General features: G+C 47.4%; 1 protein-coding gene across 1 annotated transcript in view; it reads left to right on the top strand.

Annotated features, from left to right (window-relative positions):
- LOC137522896 (carcinoembryonic antigen-related cell adhesion molecule 1-like) overlaps positions 1–19087 on the top strand; it is a 340663-nt gene extending 321576 nt beyond the window's left edge. Inside the window, exons 10-11 of the mRNA XM_068243031.1 lie at positions 9886–9915; positions 16761–19087. Of these exons, the coding sequence (XP_068099132.1) occupies positions 9886–9915; positions 16761–16823 (93 nt within the window). The 3' untranslated portion in view covers positions 16824–19087. The remainder of the gene's footprint in view (positions 1–9885; positions 9916–16760) is intronic.
- Positions 19088–19297: the final 210 nt, after the last annotated feature.

Raw genomic sequence — 19297 nt, forward strand, 5'->3', positions numbered from 1 at the left:
AACACAGTACTACTCTCTCTAACAACTAACTTCAGTACTAACTACAAACAAGGGGAGGTCCGCACAATGGCCTCGATTCATCAACACTTAGCAAATTTGTTAACAACAGTTTGGTAAAATACCGAATTTGTTAACTTCATTTCAGGATTCATCAAAGTTATCTACAGCTGTTAGCGAACATTCGGTAACGATTCGGTAACGATTCGCTAAAACGGAATAAAGTGCAATTCATGAAAAAGAAAGTGGGCGTGGTTTAGCGTTACATTTAGGATTAGTTATCTCCTTCACTGCTCTGTCGTTATTCCTGTAAGATCATTGCTGACAGAGAAGATGGAGCCATTTGAAGTGGTTATGTATCAGCTGAGAGTGATTCAAAGGCGCAGAAGGGCAAGAATAAGGTCTGCAACCATATAAATTTGTAAGAGAATAGATTTATTTGCTATAACACGACATATGCATTTCTCTTGAATCATCTTGTAAGAGAACACAGGCAGTGTCTGGGTTAACTAATTTGCTAGCTGCACTATAATTTTTTAGAAAAGGCTCCTATCAAATTGTGGGATTGTCCCAACCACTTTCAGAATCCTGGTCCAGGTGTTAAGCCCTATTCAGAATGTTGCTACGTAGTGCTCAAAGGACTGCCTTTTACCCACAATTCCATGGGAATCTTATGGCCTTGTGTTAAATTACTGCTGTAAAATAAAAATATCGACACGTTACCGAATGTTTACCGAATTGTTATCGAATTCACACCGAATGCCGAAAAACCTTGATGAATACAACTAGAAATCGCTAAACTTTGAATTCGGTAATTTAACAAACTGGAAAAAGTTATCTCAAAGACAATGATGAATCGAGGCCAATGTCCATAAAAGACAAATAATTTTATTATGGACGTATCCAAATCACCACATCATACAACTGACATGTTTCAAACCAGACTGGTTCTTAATCATAGCTGCTAAAATTTGACACACCTCAAGATTATATACCCTCCTCTCGTGGATTGGGCCATCCCCTACAAGGAAAAATTACCTCTGGAGTGAGCATGCCCAAAAACTCCACATATAGGAAGGGATATTTACATTCTGTCACGGACGGTTGCGGGGCCGCAGGCGCGTCCTGGAACCGCCCGTGAAGAAAAGAACGATCGCACTCGATTCCCTGCACCGATTGCGCTTTAGATCAATAGAACCAAGATTTGATGTGTAGTATCCCTCTGCCTAGGAACAGTTGGGGGATCTGTCTTAGCTGAAGTGAAAGCCTGGGGGGGGAGGTGTTAATTAGCTTGGACATATTCCTATGGAAGGCACAATTCCCCTTTCTGTTCTGGGAACCAGGTGACACCTAGCTGATCTCATGTAGATGTTAATTAGCCAAAGGGTGATCAGGATGCCTAGGTGCAGCCAGGCAGGCTACGAATCCTCGGGAGGTCTTGACACCTTGCTCTCTGGTAAAGATCAAAGGGAAGTCAGCTGTTAGCAGCTAGAACACATCCTGAATAACCTGAGTCTCATAGCATAATCCATAACTTCCCAGATCTGTCATATTTCTGGGGTTCCTGAGATGGCAGTTTCGCCAAACGTGGGGGAAGTGTAGCATGAGTCCCGATGCTGGTTCTGAGGAAGTTTCAGAACATTCTGCGGTAAGGACTTCCAGTTACACAGTTTGAAAGTGCCCTGATGATACCACAGGGGTCCCACCCCTCATGTCTGGTATCAGGGCGCTGGGTAAATCGAGACAGACCTGAAAATGTTAATAAATCTGCCCTGACCTGTACGGTTCTGTGAGATAGAGCCCATATATGGGTAGATATGATTTCTGGTCCCCAGGACAAGGGGAGGGCTCATCTCATCTTCTAAGGGGGTGTGTGGCTCCCCGCCCTCACTCCCTCCTACTGAATCAGGGGCATAAGAATGGCAGAGGACCCAAACTCAGAGTCCTCCACCCTGAAAACATCTTGAACTCATCGGTGCCAGCTTGAGGATATGCTGGCATCCACCTGGTCTGAACTCTGAACTTTGATTGAAACCCAGAACTCTGATTTTTCCCACAAAAAGGACATCTTTCCAGGAACTAAGTATTTTTCTCCCTTCTTTTATTTTTTATACTGGCTATTACTGTTTTAATAATTGTTGATTTTAATAATTGTCTGTATATATTAATTATTTATATTGCGTGAATAAACGACTTTCTCCAAGTCATTCACTGTCCGCTACCCTGCTTATCAGCACACACAGAACTGATCCCGGGTCTCTGAAGATACGCTACTGTTTGTTTGTTGTTGGCTAGACAAAATACCGTATGTTTAACCGTTTTATTCGCAGGACTAGTCAGTCAGTAAATCGGGTCCACTGGCCCATACCAGTGGTGGTGGCAGATACCGTGGAATCGTGTGTACGTTGTAATTACCCGTGTCTCACAGGCTCCCTTCTGAGTTGTCTGCGGCTAATTCTTAACGGTTCCTGCGCATTGACTGCGACCAGAGTTCGCACGATCCGTGCGCTGGTACCGTTTAGAAGGCTAAGTGCGGTCAGCCACTAGGGCTCCTGTGACAGTGTTAGGCAGCGGTTGGGACCTGTGTTGTGCTGAAAGTATCTAAGATAGCGCTAGCGCTATCAAGAAACGAACAAATTCGTTGGTGTAGCTGGAAGGCAATATATGTTTTATATATACAGAGAGACTGTGTAGCCAGTACCCCTCCCCAAAAGTTTCATTTTATTTGGCGTGGAAATGTCCGGGAACTACAAGAAAATGTGCCTGGCGGACCTGCAAAATCTTTGCCAAGAGAGAGGCATTGATGTCGGCCGCAAGAAGAAACAAGGGGACCTGGTAGCGGAATTGTTTCAATGGGATACCCAGCAACTGCGGGAGCTGGATGTGTCTGCTGAGGTAGACGCTGACCCATCTGACCCAAGGCAAGGGGAACCAGAGACTGGAGATTCTGAGCGTACAGAGGTTGAGCAACCTGCGGGCCCTGTTGCAACAGTTACGCCGGAGACTGTCAGTGTGGACCCCAATGCCAGTGTTTCTGAAAGTACTCGCCCGGAACTGGCCAGTACTGGACTGTCCATGGGTGCTGACCCGGTAATGCAGCAGGCATTACGAAAGTTGATGGAGACTGACCTGGACAAGTACCTGCAGTACATACAAGCGCAGTTGGAGCGCCAATCTGCAGAAGCGCGGGAGAGACGACAGCATGAGCTCAACATGGCAAAGGTTCAACAGGCCAGCCGGAGTTCACCGCCCAGCCTCCCTGCTGAAGGAGCTGCACCACCCGTAAGTGCAAAATTTAAATTTGCTAATATTGAGAAAGACACAGACATTGACTTGTTCTTGCGATCTTTCGAAAAAGCATGCCGTCAGTATCGTCTGTCCCAAGACCAGTGGGCCAGGCATCTGACACTGTTGCTGCGCTACAAAGCGCTTGATGCCTTCGCAGAATTGCCTGCGGAGAAGGATAATGATTATGCTGCTATAAAAGACGCTATCATTACTAAGTACCAGCTGACGCCAGAAGCCTATCGGAAAAAGTTCAGGGCCTGGCAGAAAAAGTCTTCTGATTCGTACCGAGATGTGGTCAGCAGCTTGCTCACCACACTCCGCCAGTGGACTCGAGGCCTTACCAAAGGGTCTTATGATGTCCTGGAGGACTTGATAGTCCTCGAACAATTTCTGAACATTTGCCCTGCTGATGTACGACAGTTTGTGTTAGAACGCAGGCCGGCTTCAGCCACTGTCGCTGCAGACCTTGCTGAGACTTTTGCAACTACCCGGGTGGCTAATACCCGCAGAACTGTCCCATCCAGCTGGAGAGGAGGTCAGCCCAATACCTCGGCAGACTCTCCTGCCCCTGTGAGCCGTCAGCCACAGAGGCCACCCAGCACAGCTTCTGCACCCAGGGCTGCAGCCCCTGGAGAGGTCACCTGTCACTACTGCCGCCAGCCCGGACACATGAAATTCGACTGTCCGGAGCGGAGACAGACACCACCAGCACCTGGATCATCTGCATCACCTGTACCTCACCCACAGCAGAGGCAACCCGCCAGCGAACCACAGCCTGGATCATCAGATTTTGTCCTGTTTGCCCGCGGAAAGGAAATCCGCGACCGAACCGACCAGCAGCAACTTGTTAGAGTGAACGGCAAAGTTGTCACCGGATTTCGAGACACCGGAGCTGACATCACGTTAGTTCACTCACACCTTGTGCCAAAGGAGAGCATCAGCTCCAGCCGATCCCTTGCCCTTACTGGAGTAGAGGGCACCCTTTTTCACATAGCCCACGCAAGAGTGAAGCTGGATTGGTGAGTAGGAGGAATCCAAGAAAGGGTTGTTGGGGTTATGAAGGATCTCCCAGCCCCTGTGTTGCTGGGGACTGATTTGGGCAAGCTTGTGTCCTACTATGAACCTGCCACGACCGCCTTGTCGCTCACAGAAGGAGAAGGACTCTCCACCCCCCACCAGTTACTTTATACACTTGGGGGAGCACCAGGGGGAGGTGGGTTGAATGTGCCCAGTTCAAGGGTACCAGGTTCAATAGTGCCTGCTTCAAAGGCACCTGAGTTTGAGGTACAGACTGTCTGTTGTGATGATGCCGTAACTGTACCTGAGTTTCCTGTACAACCTGTCTGTAATGAAAAAATGTCTATACCTGTCAATGTCATTACTGCATGCAATGATGATTTGAGTAATGTCCGTCTGTGCCATTCTGACAGTGTACCTGTGCTAGCAGTACCGCGCAGCTGCACTGCTCAGAACCCGAGCTCAGAACAGGTGGAGGGGGTTCCGGCCTCCTCCCCCTCCTCTGACCGCAGGGATGAGACCTTTCAGCCGCTGGCCTCGTGTGACATGAGCCAGTTGGCTGAAACTGACAGCGCTGTACTCACAGCAGCACTACAAAGCGACCCGAGCCTGGAGATGCTCAGGCAGCAAGCCGCTGAGCCCCTCGCAGACGGGGCCGCTTTCAAGGTGTACTGGGAAGGTGGGAGACTGTACAGTGAGTCTGTACAGCCCCCTACAGGTAGATCCCACGCGAATACCAAATGGCTTGTGGTCCCGAGTGCGTTCAGGGGACATGTGCTGAAATCTGCACATGGTAATCCTCTGACAGGGCACTCGGGTGTCCGCAAGACACTTGCCGGTATTCGGAACCAGTTTTATTGGCCCCGGATGAACAGGGATGTAGCAAACTACTGCAGGGCATGTGCCGTCTGTCAGGAGCTGGGAAGGTCCAGGGATTCCCGCGGGGTTCCCTTAGGTCCACAGCCACTTAGCAGGGGAACCCTGCGTGGGCTGGCTGTTGACAGGGGCGTAGCAATAGGGGGTGCAGAGGTAGCGACCGCATCGGGGCCCTTGGGCCAGAGGGGCCCCAAAGTGTCCACCCCCTATCACAGTATTAGCTCTCTATTGGTTCTGTGCTGGTAATATTCACTTCTATAGATGCTTTGAATAGTAGTAATCCTTAACACACTGTTCCCCATCCCCTTCTTGCACCTCTGACACTGGTATTGTACTTGGCAGTTTTTGGTGCGCCGTATCAATTGTTATGTATAGAGTGCTTGGGGGGGCCCCATGTAAAACTTGCATCGGGGCCCACAGCTCTTTAGCTACGCCACTGGCTGTTGACCTAACCAACCCACTGCCCGTTGTCAGCAGTCCCGGCAGACACCACGTCCGACTGCAGTGGTGCAAACGCCCTGTCCAGAACGGTCCATGTCGGGTCAACCCTGAGGGTAGCAGACCGCGACCGATCCCGGGGAACCGAGCCACAGGCTCCAATAGGTTTTCCCGCCGTACCGGCAACTCGAGGCCCGTCAGCCAGGTTAGCGGCGCCGCCACACATCTTGCGGATGTGTGGCTAAGCCGCAGACAAGGGGGAGGGCTGTCACGGACGGTTGCGGGGCCGCAGGCGCGTCCTGGAACCGCCCGTGAAGAAAAGAACGATCGCACTCGATTCCCTGCATCGATTGCGCTTTAGATCAATAGAACCAAGATTTGATGTGTAGTATCCCTCTGCCTAGGAACAGCTGGGGGATCTGTCTCAGCTGAAGTGAAAGCCTGGGGGGGAGGTGTTAATTAGCTTGGACATATTCCTGTGGAAGGCACAATTCCCCTTTCTGTTCTGGGAACCAGGTGACACCTAGCTGATCTCATGTAGATGTTAATTAACCAAAGGGTGATCAGGATGCCTAGGTGCAGCCAGGCAGGCTACGAATCCTCGGGAGGTCTTGACACCTTGCTCTCTGGTAAAGATCAAAGGGAAGTCAGCTGTTAGCAGCTAGAACACATCCTGAATAACCTGAGTCTCATAGCATAATCCATAACTTCCCAGATCTGTCATATTTCTGGGGTTCCTGAGATGGCAGCTTCGCCAAACGTGGGGGAAGTGTAGCATGAGTCCCGATGCTGGTTCTGAGGAAGTTTCAGAACATTCTGCGGTAAGGACTGCCAGTTAGGCAGTTTGAAAGTGCCCTGATGATACCACAGGGGTCCCACCCCTCATGTCTGGTATCAGGGCGCTGGGTAAATTGAGACAGACCTGAAAATGTTAATAAATCTGCCCTGACCTGTACGGTTCTGTGAGATAGAGCCCATATATGGGTAGATATGATTTCTGGTCCCCAGGACAAGGGGAGGGCTCATCTCATCTTCTAAGGGGGTGTGTGGCTCCCCGCCCTCACTCCCTCCTACTGAATCAGGGGCATAAGAATGGCAGAGGACCCAAACTCAGAGTCCTCCACCCTGAAAACATCTTGAACTCATCGGTGCCAGCTTGAGGATATGCTGGCATCCACCTGGTCTGAACTCTGAACTTTGATTGAAACCCAGAACTCTGATTTTTCCCACAAAAAGGACATCTTTCCAGGAACTAAGTATTTTTCTCCCTTCTTTTATTTTTTATACTGGCTATTACTGTTTTAATAATTGTTGATTTTAATAATTGTCTGTATATATTAATTATTTATATTGCGTGAATAAACAACTTTCTCCAAGTCATTCACTGTCCGCTACCCTGCTTATCAGCACACACAGAACTGATCCCGGGTCTCTGAAGATACGCTACTGATTGTTTGTTGTTGGCTAGACAGAATACCGTGTGTTTAACCGTTTTATTCGCAGGACTAGTCAGTCAGTAAATCGGGTCCACTGGCCCATACCAGTGGTGGTGGCAGATACCGTGGAATCGTGTGTACGTTGTAATTACCCGTGTCTCACAGGCTCCCTTCTGAGTTGTCTGCGGCTAATTCTTAACGGTTCCTGAGCATTGACTGCGACCAGAGTTCGCACGATCCGTGCGCTGGCACCGTTTAGAAGGCTAAGTGCGGTCAGCCACTAGGGCTCCTGTGACACATTCCCATATAGGAAAATATAATGTTAAAATGAAAAAATATGTATACATGAACAAGTATAAAATTAAGAGCAACGCACTAAAGCAGAGCGAAGAAAAAAATGCAAAGAAATCAGAAAGAAAAAAATAAATAAATATATATATATATATATATATATATATATATATATATATATATATATATATATATATATACACACCAAGCATTATGTGGCCAGGGCCAGGTCCCACCGAGAATTCAGACCCTTCGGTGTTCTAGTGCCCAACCTAAAAATCCAAAGCGCCTCACGGCTCAAAAGCCGCTTGGCCACAACCCCACCCCTACATGTTGGTAGGACCTTCTCTACGCCATGGAAGGAAAATGAGGACATGTCGCCTTGATGCACCTGACGAAAATGCTTGGCGACGTTAGAGATGTTAGCTGTCAGCCAGGCCGGACCCCTATAGTGTTCACCTATTCTGGCTCGTAGCGGTCTAGTAGTGCAACCCACGTATTGCAGAGCACACTCCCTACAGGTAATAAGATATACAACATTTGGGGTTCCACAATTGATAAATTGTTTAATAGAGAACACACGTCCGTTTGAAGATGACGTGATCGTCCATGATCTACTGTGTACATGGCAGTATTGACATGTTTTTACTCCGCATCTGTATGAACCCTTTAGATTCAGCCAAGTGGAAGATGACCCGTCTTTAGATTCATACAGAGACGGGGACAGGGACCGGGCCAGGGTGGGGGCTTTCCTGCTGGCAAAACGTACCCCCTGCTGTAAGATACCTCTCAAATCTTCATCACCCTCCAAAATAGGAAGGTATTTTTTAAGGATCGAAACTATCCTACTGTATTCTACACTGTATGTTGTAACAAAAGTGGGTTTGTGATTACCCGTGGGCTTAGTTCTTTCCATACCCAGAAGCTGGTCCCTGCTCCTCTGATTGGCCCTATGTTTTCCTCTGTTGATCATCCAACTAGGATACCCCCTCTCCCGTAATCTGCTCTCTACCCTCTCAAAATCCTCTTCAAGCCAATATGCCTCTGAGCAATTTCGACGCACCCTTACGAACTCACCCACAGGGACACCCTGTATGCATGATGATGTCACCAGATGATGTGGGGTACTTTTACTTTAATGAAATCGGGGTTGGACTTTAAATCAAATCAGCACGGAGTGACAGACTGCAGAGTAGAGGACAGACAGTGCACACTATCAGTCTAACTGTCACACTGACAATGAGCAGCACTTCAGTAATCTGTAGTAAACTAGCACAGTACTACTCTCTCTAACAACTAACTTCAGTACTAACTAACTATATAATACAATACAATAACACAGTAATCCTATTCCCTAACCTATACTGTCCTGCTGGGCTGCACAGCACACAAGGACACAGACACAGACAGGACCTAACTGAGTGAATGAGATCAAACAATTACACTAGCTAGCTAAAAAAAACAATAGAACATTAGTGTAGTGAAGGTGTTTAGCACTCAAAGCTTTAGGTTTATCACTGTATACAGGCAGCACTTGCTAAGCCAACAGCACTGGAGCAAGTCTGTCAGTGACCAGCCAGCCAGCCAGCCACACAAGCAAGGACGATCTGTCTTATCATGCCAGCCCTCCTTTTTACACAGGGAGGCTGGCCAGGGTTCCCTTCTGTGATTGGGTGCCAGTGCTTAGGCTGGGAGGCCTCTGATTGGCTCAATGAGGTCAGGTGGGGCTGGCCAGAGTTCCCCTTTGTGATTGGTTGCTAGGGCTTCTGCTGGGAGCCCTCTGATTGGCTGGGAGCCCTCTGATTGGCTGAATGACATCATCTCCTTAGTTACACTACCCGGATCTGGAAATCCGAATGGATATCCGCGGGTACCCGGATTATGTGGCCAGATATCCGGATAGAGCTATCCGGATATTGGCCCAAGTATCCGGATCCGACCCGGATAGCGGAAAAATGGTCGGATACCCGGGTTTACCTGGGTACCCGGATCCGGATGAGCATCCCTACATTCAAGTACCAGACCTCAGATTAGTGAAACGTGCCCAGTGTGCTTCAAATGCAGGAAGGGACCAATTATGTCACTTCCTCATTTGGAGTACATACATCTCGTGTGGGTAGAATGTGTGTCCTCTCTGTCTATGCTGTTACGCTGGTCTGGTACTTAAATGGAGAGGATGCTCAGGCAGGGGCTGCGCCCCTGGGAAAGGGGAGGAATTCAGTGCAGCAGACCGCGGTGGCGTGGGGGCAGGCATGGCGCCCATGGTGTAGTAGCCATGTCTGCACCCTTCTAGATATACCACTGGTGTTTTCCCTCCAATATCTATAGTAATGAATTATACTGTACTTGGCTAAAGACTGTAATAAGTCCGCACAGTGTGCCACTTTTGTGGCTACACCATTGTAAACTAAAATACGATTATTCTACAAGCTAATACACTTTGTCCTTTGCACACAAACCTTGTTATTCAAGCTGGTTTACGTAATAATCGTGTTGATTACATTTCTTATCTTTTTTTGTTGGATTTTTTTCTCCTATGTAGTTAAAAGCAGGACAAGAATCAAATTATGAAGTAAGTATTTATGACTGTTAATGATTGATGAATGGTAATAAAATATTACATCACAATGATTTTTTTATAATTATTCCAGTTGTTGCCTCTGCCAAGTTAAACATTTTTGGATCCAATTGCCTGCTTGATCAAAAATATAGACATATGAGAACTATACTGATATCATTAATAAGCATAATTTGGTAATATCTCTCACTCTAGTGTAAATGATAAGTGGCCAAAAGAAGGGGGGGGGGGGGGTTGCTGGTAAAATGTACTCTCATAGCCAGTTGTTTGCCATTTAAGTCATTTAAGGGGATTGCCTGTTGCCCACCCACATTTTTTGATTCTGGGTGCGGTTTTGTAATTCTCCCGGTTGAAGTAGGGGACTACAATAACTAGGAAAAATAGAGAACCATATGGCTATACACATAGGTAACATAGAGGTGCCCAGGTGAAATAAAATTGTTAACACATTAAAAGGAGAGTAGGTAGATCTGTAAAAGGAGAAACAAAGGAGGTGTATGCTCATACCAGGCAGCAACTAACTTATAATGGCTGCAGACATCTGCCAGGGTATGCAGAGTCTAAAGTAACTGTTCTGCTTTACCTGCTTGGGTCAGCAGGCATAAAAATAATTTGCAACTCAACAGGGTCACCGCAAGTAAGCCTCCTCCTCGTGCCCCCCAAATAAGGGGAACAGCACTAGCAGTGGCCCAAGCACACTTTAGCTGGCTGGAAGCACCACAACTGCATCCTGGGGGGAGGGGGGGGGGAGCAGAGAAACTGCAGACAGTCTGTGCTTCCCCCACCTCCTCCAGTGATTTCACTCCCAGGTTGTGCTGTTTGCATACTCCTGCATCCTGCATTGCTATCAGGTCGGTCTCTTTCCTTTGGGGCACCTGTCATTTATGCCCCCCCTCCGGGCTATGGCCACATTTACGGGAGGGCTGTCTGTGGATCCTCTGCCTCAGTCTCAGCGCTGCCAGGCAGTGAACGCATGCTTGGGACACAGTGCTGCTCCCCTTTTTTAGGGGCAATGAGGAGGTCTAGAGGAGGCGCCCCTGTTTTGATGCGAATGATTTTGCGTGGGCTAACTCCTGCAGAGAAATGCAGTATAGTCAGTTTAGAACCTGCATATTCTGACATGCAGAAGTGTGTACATTTGTAAAGGGCGCCTAATATAGACAAAAAAAAGAGAAATTTGGTTACAAAGGACACCTGGTGTAGCCAAAATGCCAAATTTGGCTACAAAGGGCACCTGTTGTAGGCGAAATGCCAAATTCGGCTGCAAAGGGCACCTGGTGTAGCCGAAATGCCAAATTCAGATAAAAAAAAGTGCCTGGTGTAGCCAAGTTTATAACTAGGATGTTATAGGCAAAATTTGTTGAGCTATAAAAAGGCTCTGGATATAGCCTAGAAAAGTGATATAGCCGAGAAAAGTGATTACTGCGGTATGACCTAACTTCTCCCTACTCTCACAAAGAACTCTCCCTTGGTTGTGCCTAACCCTAAGACCCTCCTGGTGGTGCCCAACCCTAACCTCCCCTAATGGTGCCTAACCCTAACCCCTCCCTGATGGTGTCTAACCCTAAGACCCCCCTGGTGGTGCCTAACTCTAACAAGCCCTGGTGATTACTATGACCTAACTTCTCCCTACTCTCGCACAGAACCCTCCCCTGGTGGTTCCTAACCCCCCTGGTGGTTAGTAACCCTAAGACTCCCCCTTGGTGTGGTGCCTAACCCTAAGACCCCCCTGGGGGTACCTAACCATAACCCACCCGGTGATGCCTAACCCCAACCTGGTGGTGCCTAACCTTAAGACCCCCCCTGGTGGAGCCTAACCCTAAGACCTTCCGGGTGGTGCTTAACCCTACCCCCCCGGTGGTGTCTAGCCCTAATCCCACCCTGGTGGTGCCTAGCCCTAAGTACCCCCAGGTGGTACCAAACCCTGAGACACCCTATGGTGATTACTATGACCTCCCCTAGTGGTGCCTAACCCTAACACCCCTCCAGTTGTGATGCCTAATCCTATCCCCCATGCACCCCTGAATCAAATATTTTGGCTATAAAAGCCAAAATGTAGCAGAATAAAAAACCTTGTGTCCGAAAACCTTGTAACCGAATCAAATAGCTTGGCTACAAAGGTGCGCCCTTTAGTAGCAGAAGCAAAAATCTTTTCCCCAAAATCCTTCTAGCCAAATCAAAAATCTCGGCTACAAAGGGGCACTCTTTTGTAGCCAAATCAAAAACCTTGTAGCCGAAATGAAAACTCAGGCACCCTTTTCACCACCTTGTAGCCAAGATTTGCAGACATAACATTGAAGTTTATGGAGGCGCCCTTTTAATTCAGACGGCTCAGGCACCCTCAGGCACGCTTTTAAACTGATTCCACAATCCACATGTCCTCCTGTGCCTTTAAATTTGTTGAGAGATATTTCTGAAACCATTATAAGTCAGGTGCTGCCTGGTATGAGCACCAGTGGTGCTCACCGAGAGGCCGTGAACACGAGTTGCCGTGATTTCACAACCATTTTTACGCTATCCGCCATGGGTATTCAACGCCGTGGATCAATTTTCAACCACTAAAATCCGCTTCGACAGACCGTGAATGCGTAGAAGCCGTGGTTAGTGGAAATGCGTAGAAATGGGCGGAAGTAACTTCTCTGGCCAATCAGAGGCCCCCAGCCAGGCCCTAGCAACCAATCATAGGAGGGGAGGCTTATATTAATCATCTCATTACCCAGTGATACCCTTCACTTACGTTGTAGTACTGTGCTCACAGCTCACTGGTATTAATCATCTCATTACCCAGTGATACCCTTCACTTAGGTTGTACTACTGTGTTCACTGCTCACTGGTATTAATCATCTCATTACCCAGTGATACCCTTCACTTACTTTGTACTGTGTTCACTGCTCACTGGTATTAATCATCTCATTACCCATTGATACCCTTCACTTAGGTTGTACTACTGTGTTCACTGCTCACTGGTATTAATCATCTCAATACCCAGTGATACCCTTCACTTAGGTTGTACTACTGTGTTCACTGCTCACTAGTATTAATTATCTCATTACCCAGTAATACCCTGACTCAGTCGCTGCTACTACACTCTGCATTCACTCTGCCCAGGTCACCGGGCGCATGTAATGCTTGGGGCAGCACTATTACACTGTGGTACTACTACCAGTGAGTTGCCATGGTCCTTCTGTGCTGCTGAACTAACCAGCCGCTTTGTCTTCCTGACTCAGTCGCTGCTACTACACTCTGCATTCACTCTGCCCGGGTTACCGGGCACATCTAATGTTTGGGGCAGCACTATTACACTGTGGTACTACTACCAGTGAGTTGCCATGGTCCTTCTGTGCTGCTGAACTAACCGGCCGCTTTTCCTCCTGACTCAGTCGCTGCTACTACACTCTGCATTCACTCTGCCCAGGTCACCGGGTGCATGTAATGTTTGGGGCAGCCGGGCAGCACTATTACACTGTGGTACTACTACCAGTGAGTTGCCATGGTCCTTCTGTGCTGCTGAACTGACCGGCCACTTTGTCCTCCTGACTCAGTCACTGCTACTACACTCTGCATTCACTCTGCCCAGGTCACCGGGCGCATGTAATGTTTGGGGCAGCACTATTACACTGTGGTACTACTACCAGTGAGTTGCCATGGTCCTTCTGTGCTGCTGAACTGACGGGCCACTTTGTCCCCCTGACTCAGACGCTGCTATTACACTCTGCGTTCACTCTGCCCGGGTTACCAGGCGCATGTAATGTTTGGGGCAGCACTATTACACTGTGGTACTACTACCAGTGAGTTGCCATGGTCCTTCTGTGCTACTGAACTGACCGGCCGCTTTGTCCCCCCTGACTCAGTCGCTCCTACTACACTCTGCGTTCACACTGCCCGGGTCACCGGACACATCTAATATTTGGGGCAACTCTGCTGTTATGTCATTGCTAATCGCTGCCAAAAAAAGCCAACAAATTACAAAAACCTCTCTGGGCCTTTTTGGCATCAGCCACTCATCCTCCTCCAGTGGTACCATCACCGCCAAGTGCCATTGGAACTCACCTTCACCTCTGTGATTGTTTAACGTGTATTTCCCTGTTTAAAACCACTTATTACCAATTAATAGCCCCATTTAAAGTGTTGATTTCACTTTAAAATCCCTTTTCTCAAAAAAAAAAATCTATATTTTTGGAATTTTTTATGTTGAAGTTGTAGCCCTTTATCACCTTGATAATCCATGCAATTTGTGGGATTGTAGCATGTATGGGGGCTTTGCTATCAATGTTAAAAGAAAATCCGGTTCCGGACGTGAATTCGGCCGTGATTGCGCCATTCACGGCCGAAAATCCGCATTGTGCTGTGGATGCATATCGAAATCCAGATCCAATAATGCGAATGTGGATTTTTTTTGGCAACGACCGTGGTTGCCGGCTTGATGGATCGGGACATCCAAGCACCGCTGTATGAAATATTAATACTATCAAAAAAAGCTTAAATGAATGTTATATACATTTTAAAACATGCATATTCTAGGGCAGTGGTTACCAAACTTTTTTGGGTGAAGGCACCCTTGATGGCTTTTAATTTTTTTTCAAGGCACCCCTCTGCAAAAACAACTACAAAAATGCTGTTATGACCGTTATCAGGCGATGACCCACTAGTAGCTAGTGATGCTTATTAGGTTCCGCAATTCCTCTCATGTTCAACTTCAACCATGGTTGTGGGGACTAAAGGTTAATTAGCAGGTAATGCAGACACATTGTATATCCATGTGCTGTTGCATTACCTGATGGTATTGCATAAAGGATGGGGATGCATTGCCCGAAGCACCCCTGAAAGCCGTGCCCGAGGTGCACGAGGGTGCCGCGGCACCCAGTTTGAGAACCCCTGTTCTAGGGTATTCCCATATGGGCTGCCCACATATCAGTGCAACAACTGACCGTACTCCTAGGGCACTCCGGAACGGCTACCCGTGATCACCCGGCTGTAAAAAAGGGAAGAACGATATAATGATACGCCTTAAAGATAACTGTAACGATTACGGAATAATCTCCGTGATCAGCGCACAAGGCGTGCGCTGACACGGCGGAAATCCTCCACAAGCGTATGAAGGGGGGAACCCAGCTTTGGTGCAAGCACCAGTAGAGGGCAATTCCCACCGGCAGATGGCGCTGTGGAGTGCAGACGAGTACAACCGCTGCACGGCCACAGATGCCAGATGGGGATTGTACGGATCAAGACAATGCGGGGCTGAACAGCCCTTAAAGAGAAAGAGCACAGGTACATTATGAATGTGTGTTCACCAAACTAGTCGCGACCCAGCGACGATGAACACACATCAGCAGAAACAAAGTAAGAACGCAATCGCGAGAGAGGCGATTGCCGGAGGGGACACAAGGCTTAAGCAAGACAGGGGACGAGAGTAGCAAAGGCACAGCAAATCATACAATGAGAAGATAAGGAAAATAACAAACGCTAACTAAACGCGAACACCGCACTCATTTGCAACAGCGAATGCGTTTACAGCGCGGTCTCCGCGTGATAAGCACAACAGAGACAAGCACGCCACCCTAACTAACCACCGACAGACAAACACGAAACAGAGAACGCGAGCGCTTGCTTAACGGTTACCTCACCGAGCCTACAGCAAGCGTTCGTATCAGACAAGACAGACAAACGGAAAACAGGAATAAGCTAGGAAGGATCCACAGCCGCTACCGCTAGGGGCTAGTGCGATCCAAGCAAGACAGGCAGATGAGATAGCTGGTAGCAACCGCTGCTCCAGCTAAACTCCAAGAAAACAGAACAGAAGGATCCACAGCACTAGCGCAAGGCTAGTGCGATCCAGGCAAGACAGATCAGAAGGATCCACAGCACTACCGCTAGAGGCTAGTGCGATCCAGGAAAACAGAACAGAAGGATCAACAACACTAGCGCAAGGCTAGTGCGATCCAGGCAAGACAGATCAGAAGGATCCACAGCACTACCGCTAGAGGCTAGTGCGATCCAGGAAAACAGAACAGAAGGATCCACAGCGCTAGCGCAAGACTAGTGTGATCCAAGCAAGACAGATCAGAAGGGGCTACCGGTAGCAACCGCTGCCCCGGGAAGCACCCAAACAAACAGAACGATTTCCTGTCGACCACCGCTGGGACAGGACAATCGCAACAGACAGACAAAACAGATATGCAATCTAACTGCACTAGGAAACTGCCTAGTACAGTTCCACGAATTACTCTAAGATAACTTTAACAAGAACTAGCATGGCTGACACTCTAGGAGTGTTACAACAAACCCTGAAGGAATGACCAGCAAAGGATTGTGGGTGATTCCAACCTTTATACTGCCAGCAGCTAGATGATTTGCATAACCAATGTATGCAAATCCCTCAGCAACAGAGCAGGTCTGGAACTTACAAGACAAAGCCAGGTCTCTTATCCAGAGACCTGTATCCCTCAGACACAAGGAATGGTCAAACAGCTGTCTGCCTGTGCAGCCAGCCGAGCGGCTCATTACAATAACCCAATAAGTTATTCTCAAACTTTGTATACCCCAGTTATATTAAAAATGTCCACTGGGTATGTTAATTAATTCCTCTAGGATGTATAACATCCAGAAAGTTGATCCAGTGGGCATCCTTTTGAAGCAACAATTTTTTTTGTCGCCCCCTCCAGACTTGGGATCTGTGCTGTCCAGTACCAACCAACGTAGTACACATTACATTACATACATTAGTGTCTCTGATTCTTTTATTACATTATTTTTGTCCAATTCCAAGCTGCATGAAAAATTAATGTAACATTATTATCAATGTACTGATAGTAATTTCACTTCTCTCTTTATCCATACAGCAATTAATGCATAAGGACAGAAACATATACAACAACCTGGTGGCCACTACAGGGAAGCAGTAATGGAACTTACATTTCAACATTTTTACGCAACAAAGAATGTGGACCATAAAATCTCCTTTGCATGGAAGATGCAAAGAGGACACTGGCAGTGCGGAAGATATTGCATGATTTATGAGGCCACCTCAACCCATTACTGTTCAGATTTTTTTTTCTTTTACCATATCAAGTAGCTAAATGGAACCTATTAGGCCAGAAACCCACTAGGGAGCAATTTCTAATCGCTAATGATTTGAAAAAAGCTCTTGCTAATGCAATCCTATGGGGGATTTTTATAAAATCACATCGCTCCAGTGGGATCACACCCATAGCATTACATTAGAAAGAGTTTTCAAATCGCAAAATGCTCAGAAAATCGCTCCTAGTGGGTTTCTGGCCTTACTTTGGTTTCTTCAGGACACTACACAGCGTCATGTTTCAGGATGTCATTTAATAAAGTCCCATCTCCCAAAATGAGCCAAATATAATAATTCTAAGCTGAAGTACAAAGTTCAGAAAAAGACACTGGTCTTCACAGATGTGGAGGAGCTATGTAGTGTGCTTAAAAGGAACCTAAACCGCAGTTAAAAAAAAAAAAAAAAAAGTTTAACTTACCCAGGGCTTCTACCAGCCCCCTGCAGTCACCCTGTGCTCACACTGTTACTAAGTGATCCTCCAGTACCCCACAGAGACCCTCTTTTGCAGCCGGCTGGTAGGTAGACAGCCACTGTGCATACACGGCCATGGCCACAAGAGTTCTTGATCAGGCTTCTGTCCCTGGGAGTATTCTACGCATGCGCAGTAGAGATTTTTTTGTGTTGCACATGCGCAGGGCACAACTGTCTATGGGAGCACGATTAGGAGGCACACGCCCCAGGTAAGTTAAACTCTTTTTTTTCTTTTTCACTGCAGTTAAGTTCACTTTATTTAAGGTGACCCACTGCAAAATGTATAACCTTGTGGCTGTTATTACCACTGCACAAGTGAATATCAGAGTAAAGTATGCATTAAAACTAGTTAGTTCATATTTAGGACTGTGGCTGAAGGGAAGGACGATTTCCTTTTTTTATAGGAAGGTTTTCACAATAAACAGGCAGCAGTTGTCATAGGAAAGTGGACTTTAAAACAAAAAAAAATGAAAAATGTGTTATCATGCCCCACAAAAGCCCATAGAAGCCCATTGGCATAGACCAAGATAATGGTGCTGTAGGTACATGCTACTTTTAAACAGTGATGCTCATCCAGATTCCAGATACCCGAACTATGCAGATATCCAAACTTTTTTCTGGTATCGAACCCGGATACGGATTCCAGATACCTGGATAAATCGGGAATGCACTATCCGAGCTAACTCAGATACCTGTTAGGTATCTGGAAATCAGTCCAGATACCTAGTTCGGGTACCCGGATCCGGATAGCGTAACTACAAAGATGACATCCATGACATCATTGAGCCAATCAGAGGGCTCCCAGCTGAAGCCCTAGCAACCAATCACAGAGGGGAACCCTGGCCAGCCCCTCCAGTGTAAAAGGTGGGTGCCATGATGAGAATCCCGTCCTTGCTTGTGGCTGCTCACTGAGAGACATCTCCAGTGCTATTGGCTAAGCAAATGCCGTATTACTGAGTTAAACCTAGCGTTTTTGCTCCTAATTTAATACCTGTACTACACCGGTATTTTATTGTCTTTTTTAGTTAGCTAGCTTGTATTTTGATTTTAGTCAGTGTGACAGTCAGACTCAGTGCTGCAGCTGCTAGGCTAGGTTAGGGCCTGCTGTGTGCACAGGCTAGGCCTGCTGCCAACCTAAGCTACAGTATAGCTTGTAGGTTATTAGGGATTAGGTTACTGTACTACTGCTAGTCTATCTACTAGTACTACTACAACTAGTCTACTACTACCAGTTATATATAGTTAATTTGTATTGAGTTAGCTTACTTTAATTGCAGTGCTGTTACAGTGTGACAGATAGACAGTTAGTGTGTCAGTGTGTGCTACTCTGCTGTCACTCCATTAGTTGAAGTTCTACTACTGCTACTATCTACTAGTACTTCTGATTTGAATAAAGTACAAGTACCCCACTTTATTTGGACACATATAAAGTTGTACTATGTCTGCTGGCACTGGCAGCCGGGGGAGGGGCAGCATGAAAGCAAGGGCAAGAGGAGAGGGAGCAGCATTGCCGCCACCGTTGGCAGTTCTGCCGCGTCAGTGTCCATTCCGCTGCTAGCCACTGGCCGTCAGCTCCATCACAGGCTCGGCGTCTTTCTCCTCCAATGTGCGCTGACGACCCTGCTGGAAAATGGCCGCTACACGCTGCTGCACCTCTGCAATGTGACTCTCCCTAACAGCTGGGATTCCAGTGCGGATGCCCAGCTGTTAGGGGGAATCACATTGCAGAGGTGCAGAAGCGTGTAGCGGCCATTTTCCAGCAGGGTCGTTGGCGCACATTGGAGGAGAAAGATGCTGAGCCTGTGATGGAGCTGATGGTGGATGAGCAGG

This window comes from Hyperolius riggenbachi, chromosome 6 (genome assembly GCF_040937935.1).
Source record: "Hyperolius riggenbachi isolate aHypRig1 chromosome 6, aHypRig1.pri, whole genome shotgun sequence".
NCBI classification, from domain to species: Eukaryota; Metazoa; Chordata; class Amphibia; order Anura; family Hyperoliidae; genus Hyperolius; species Hyperolius riggenbachi.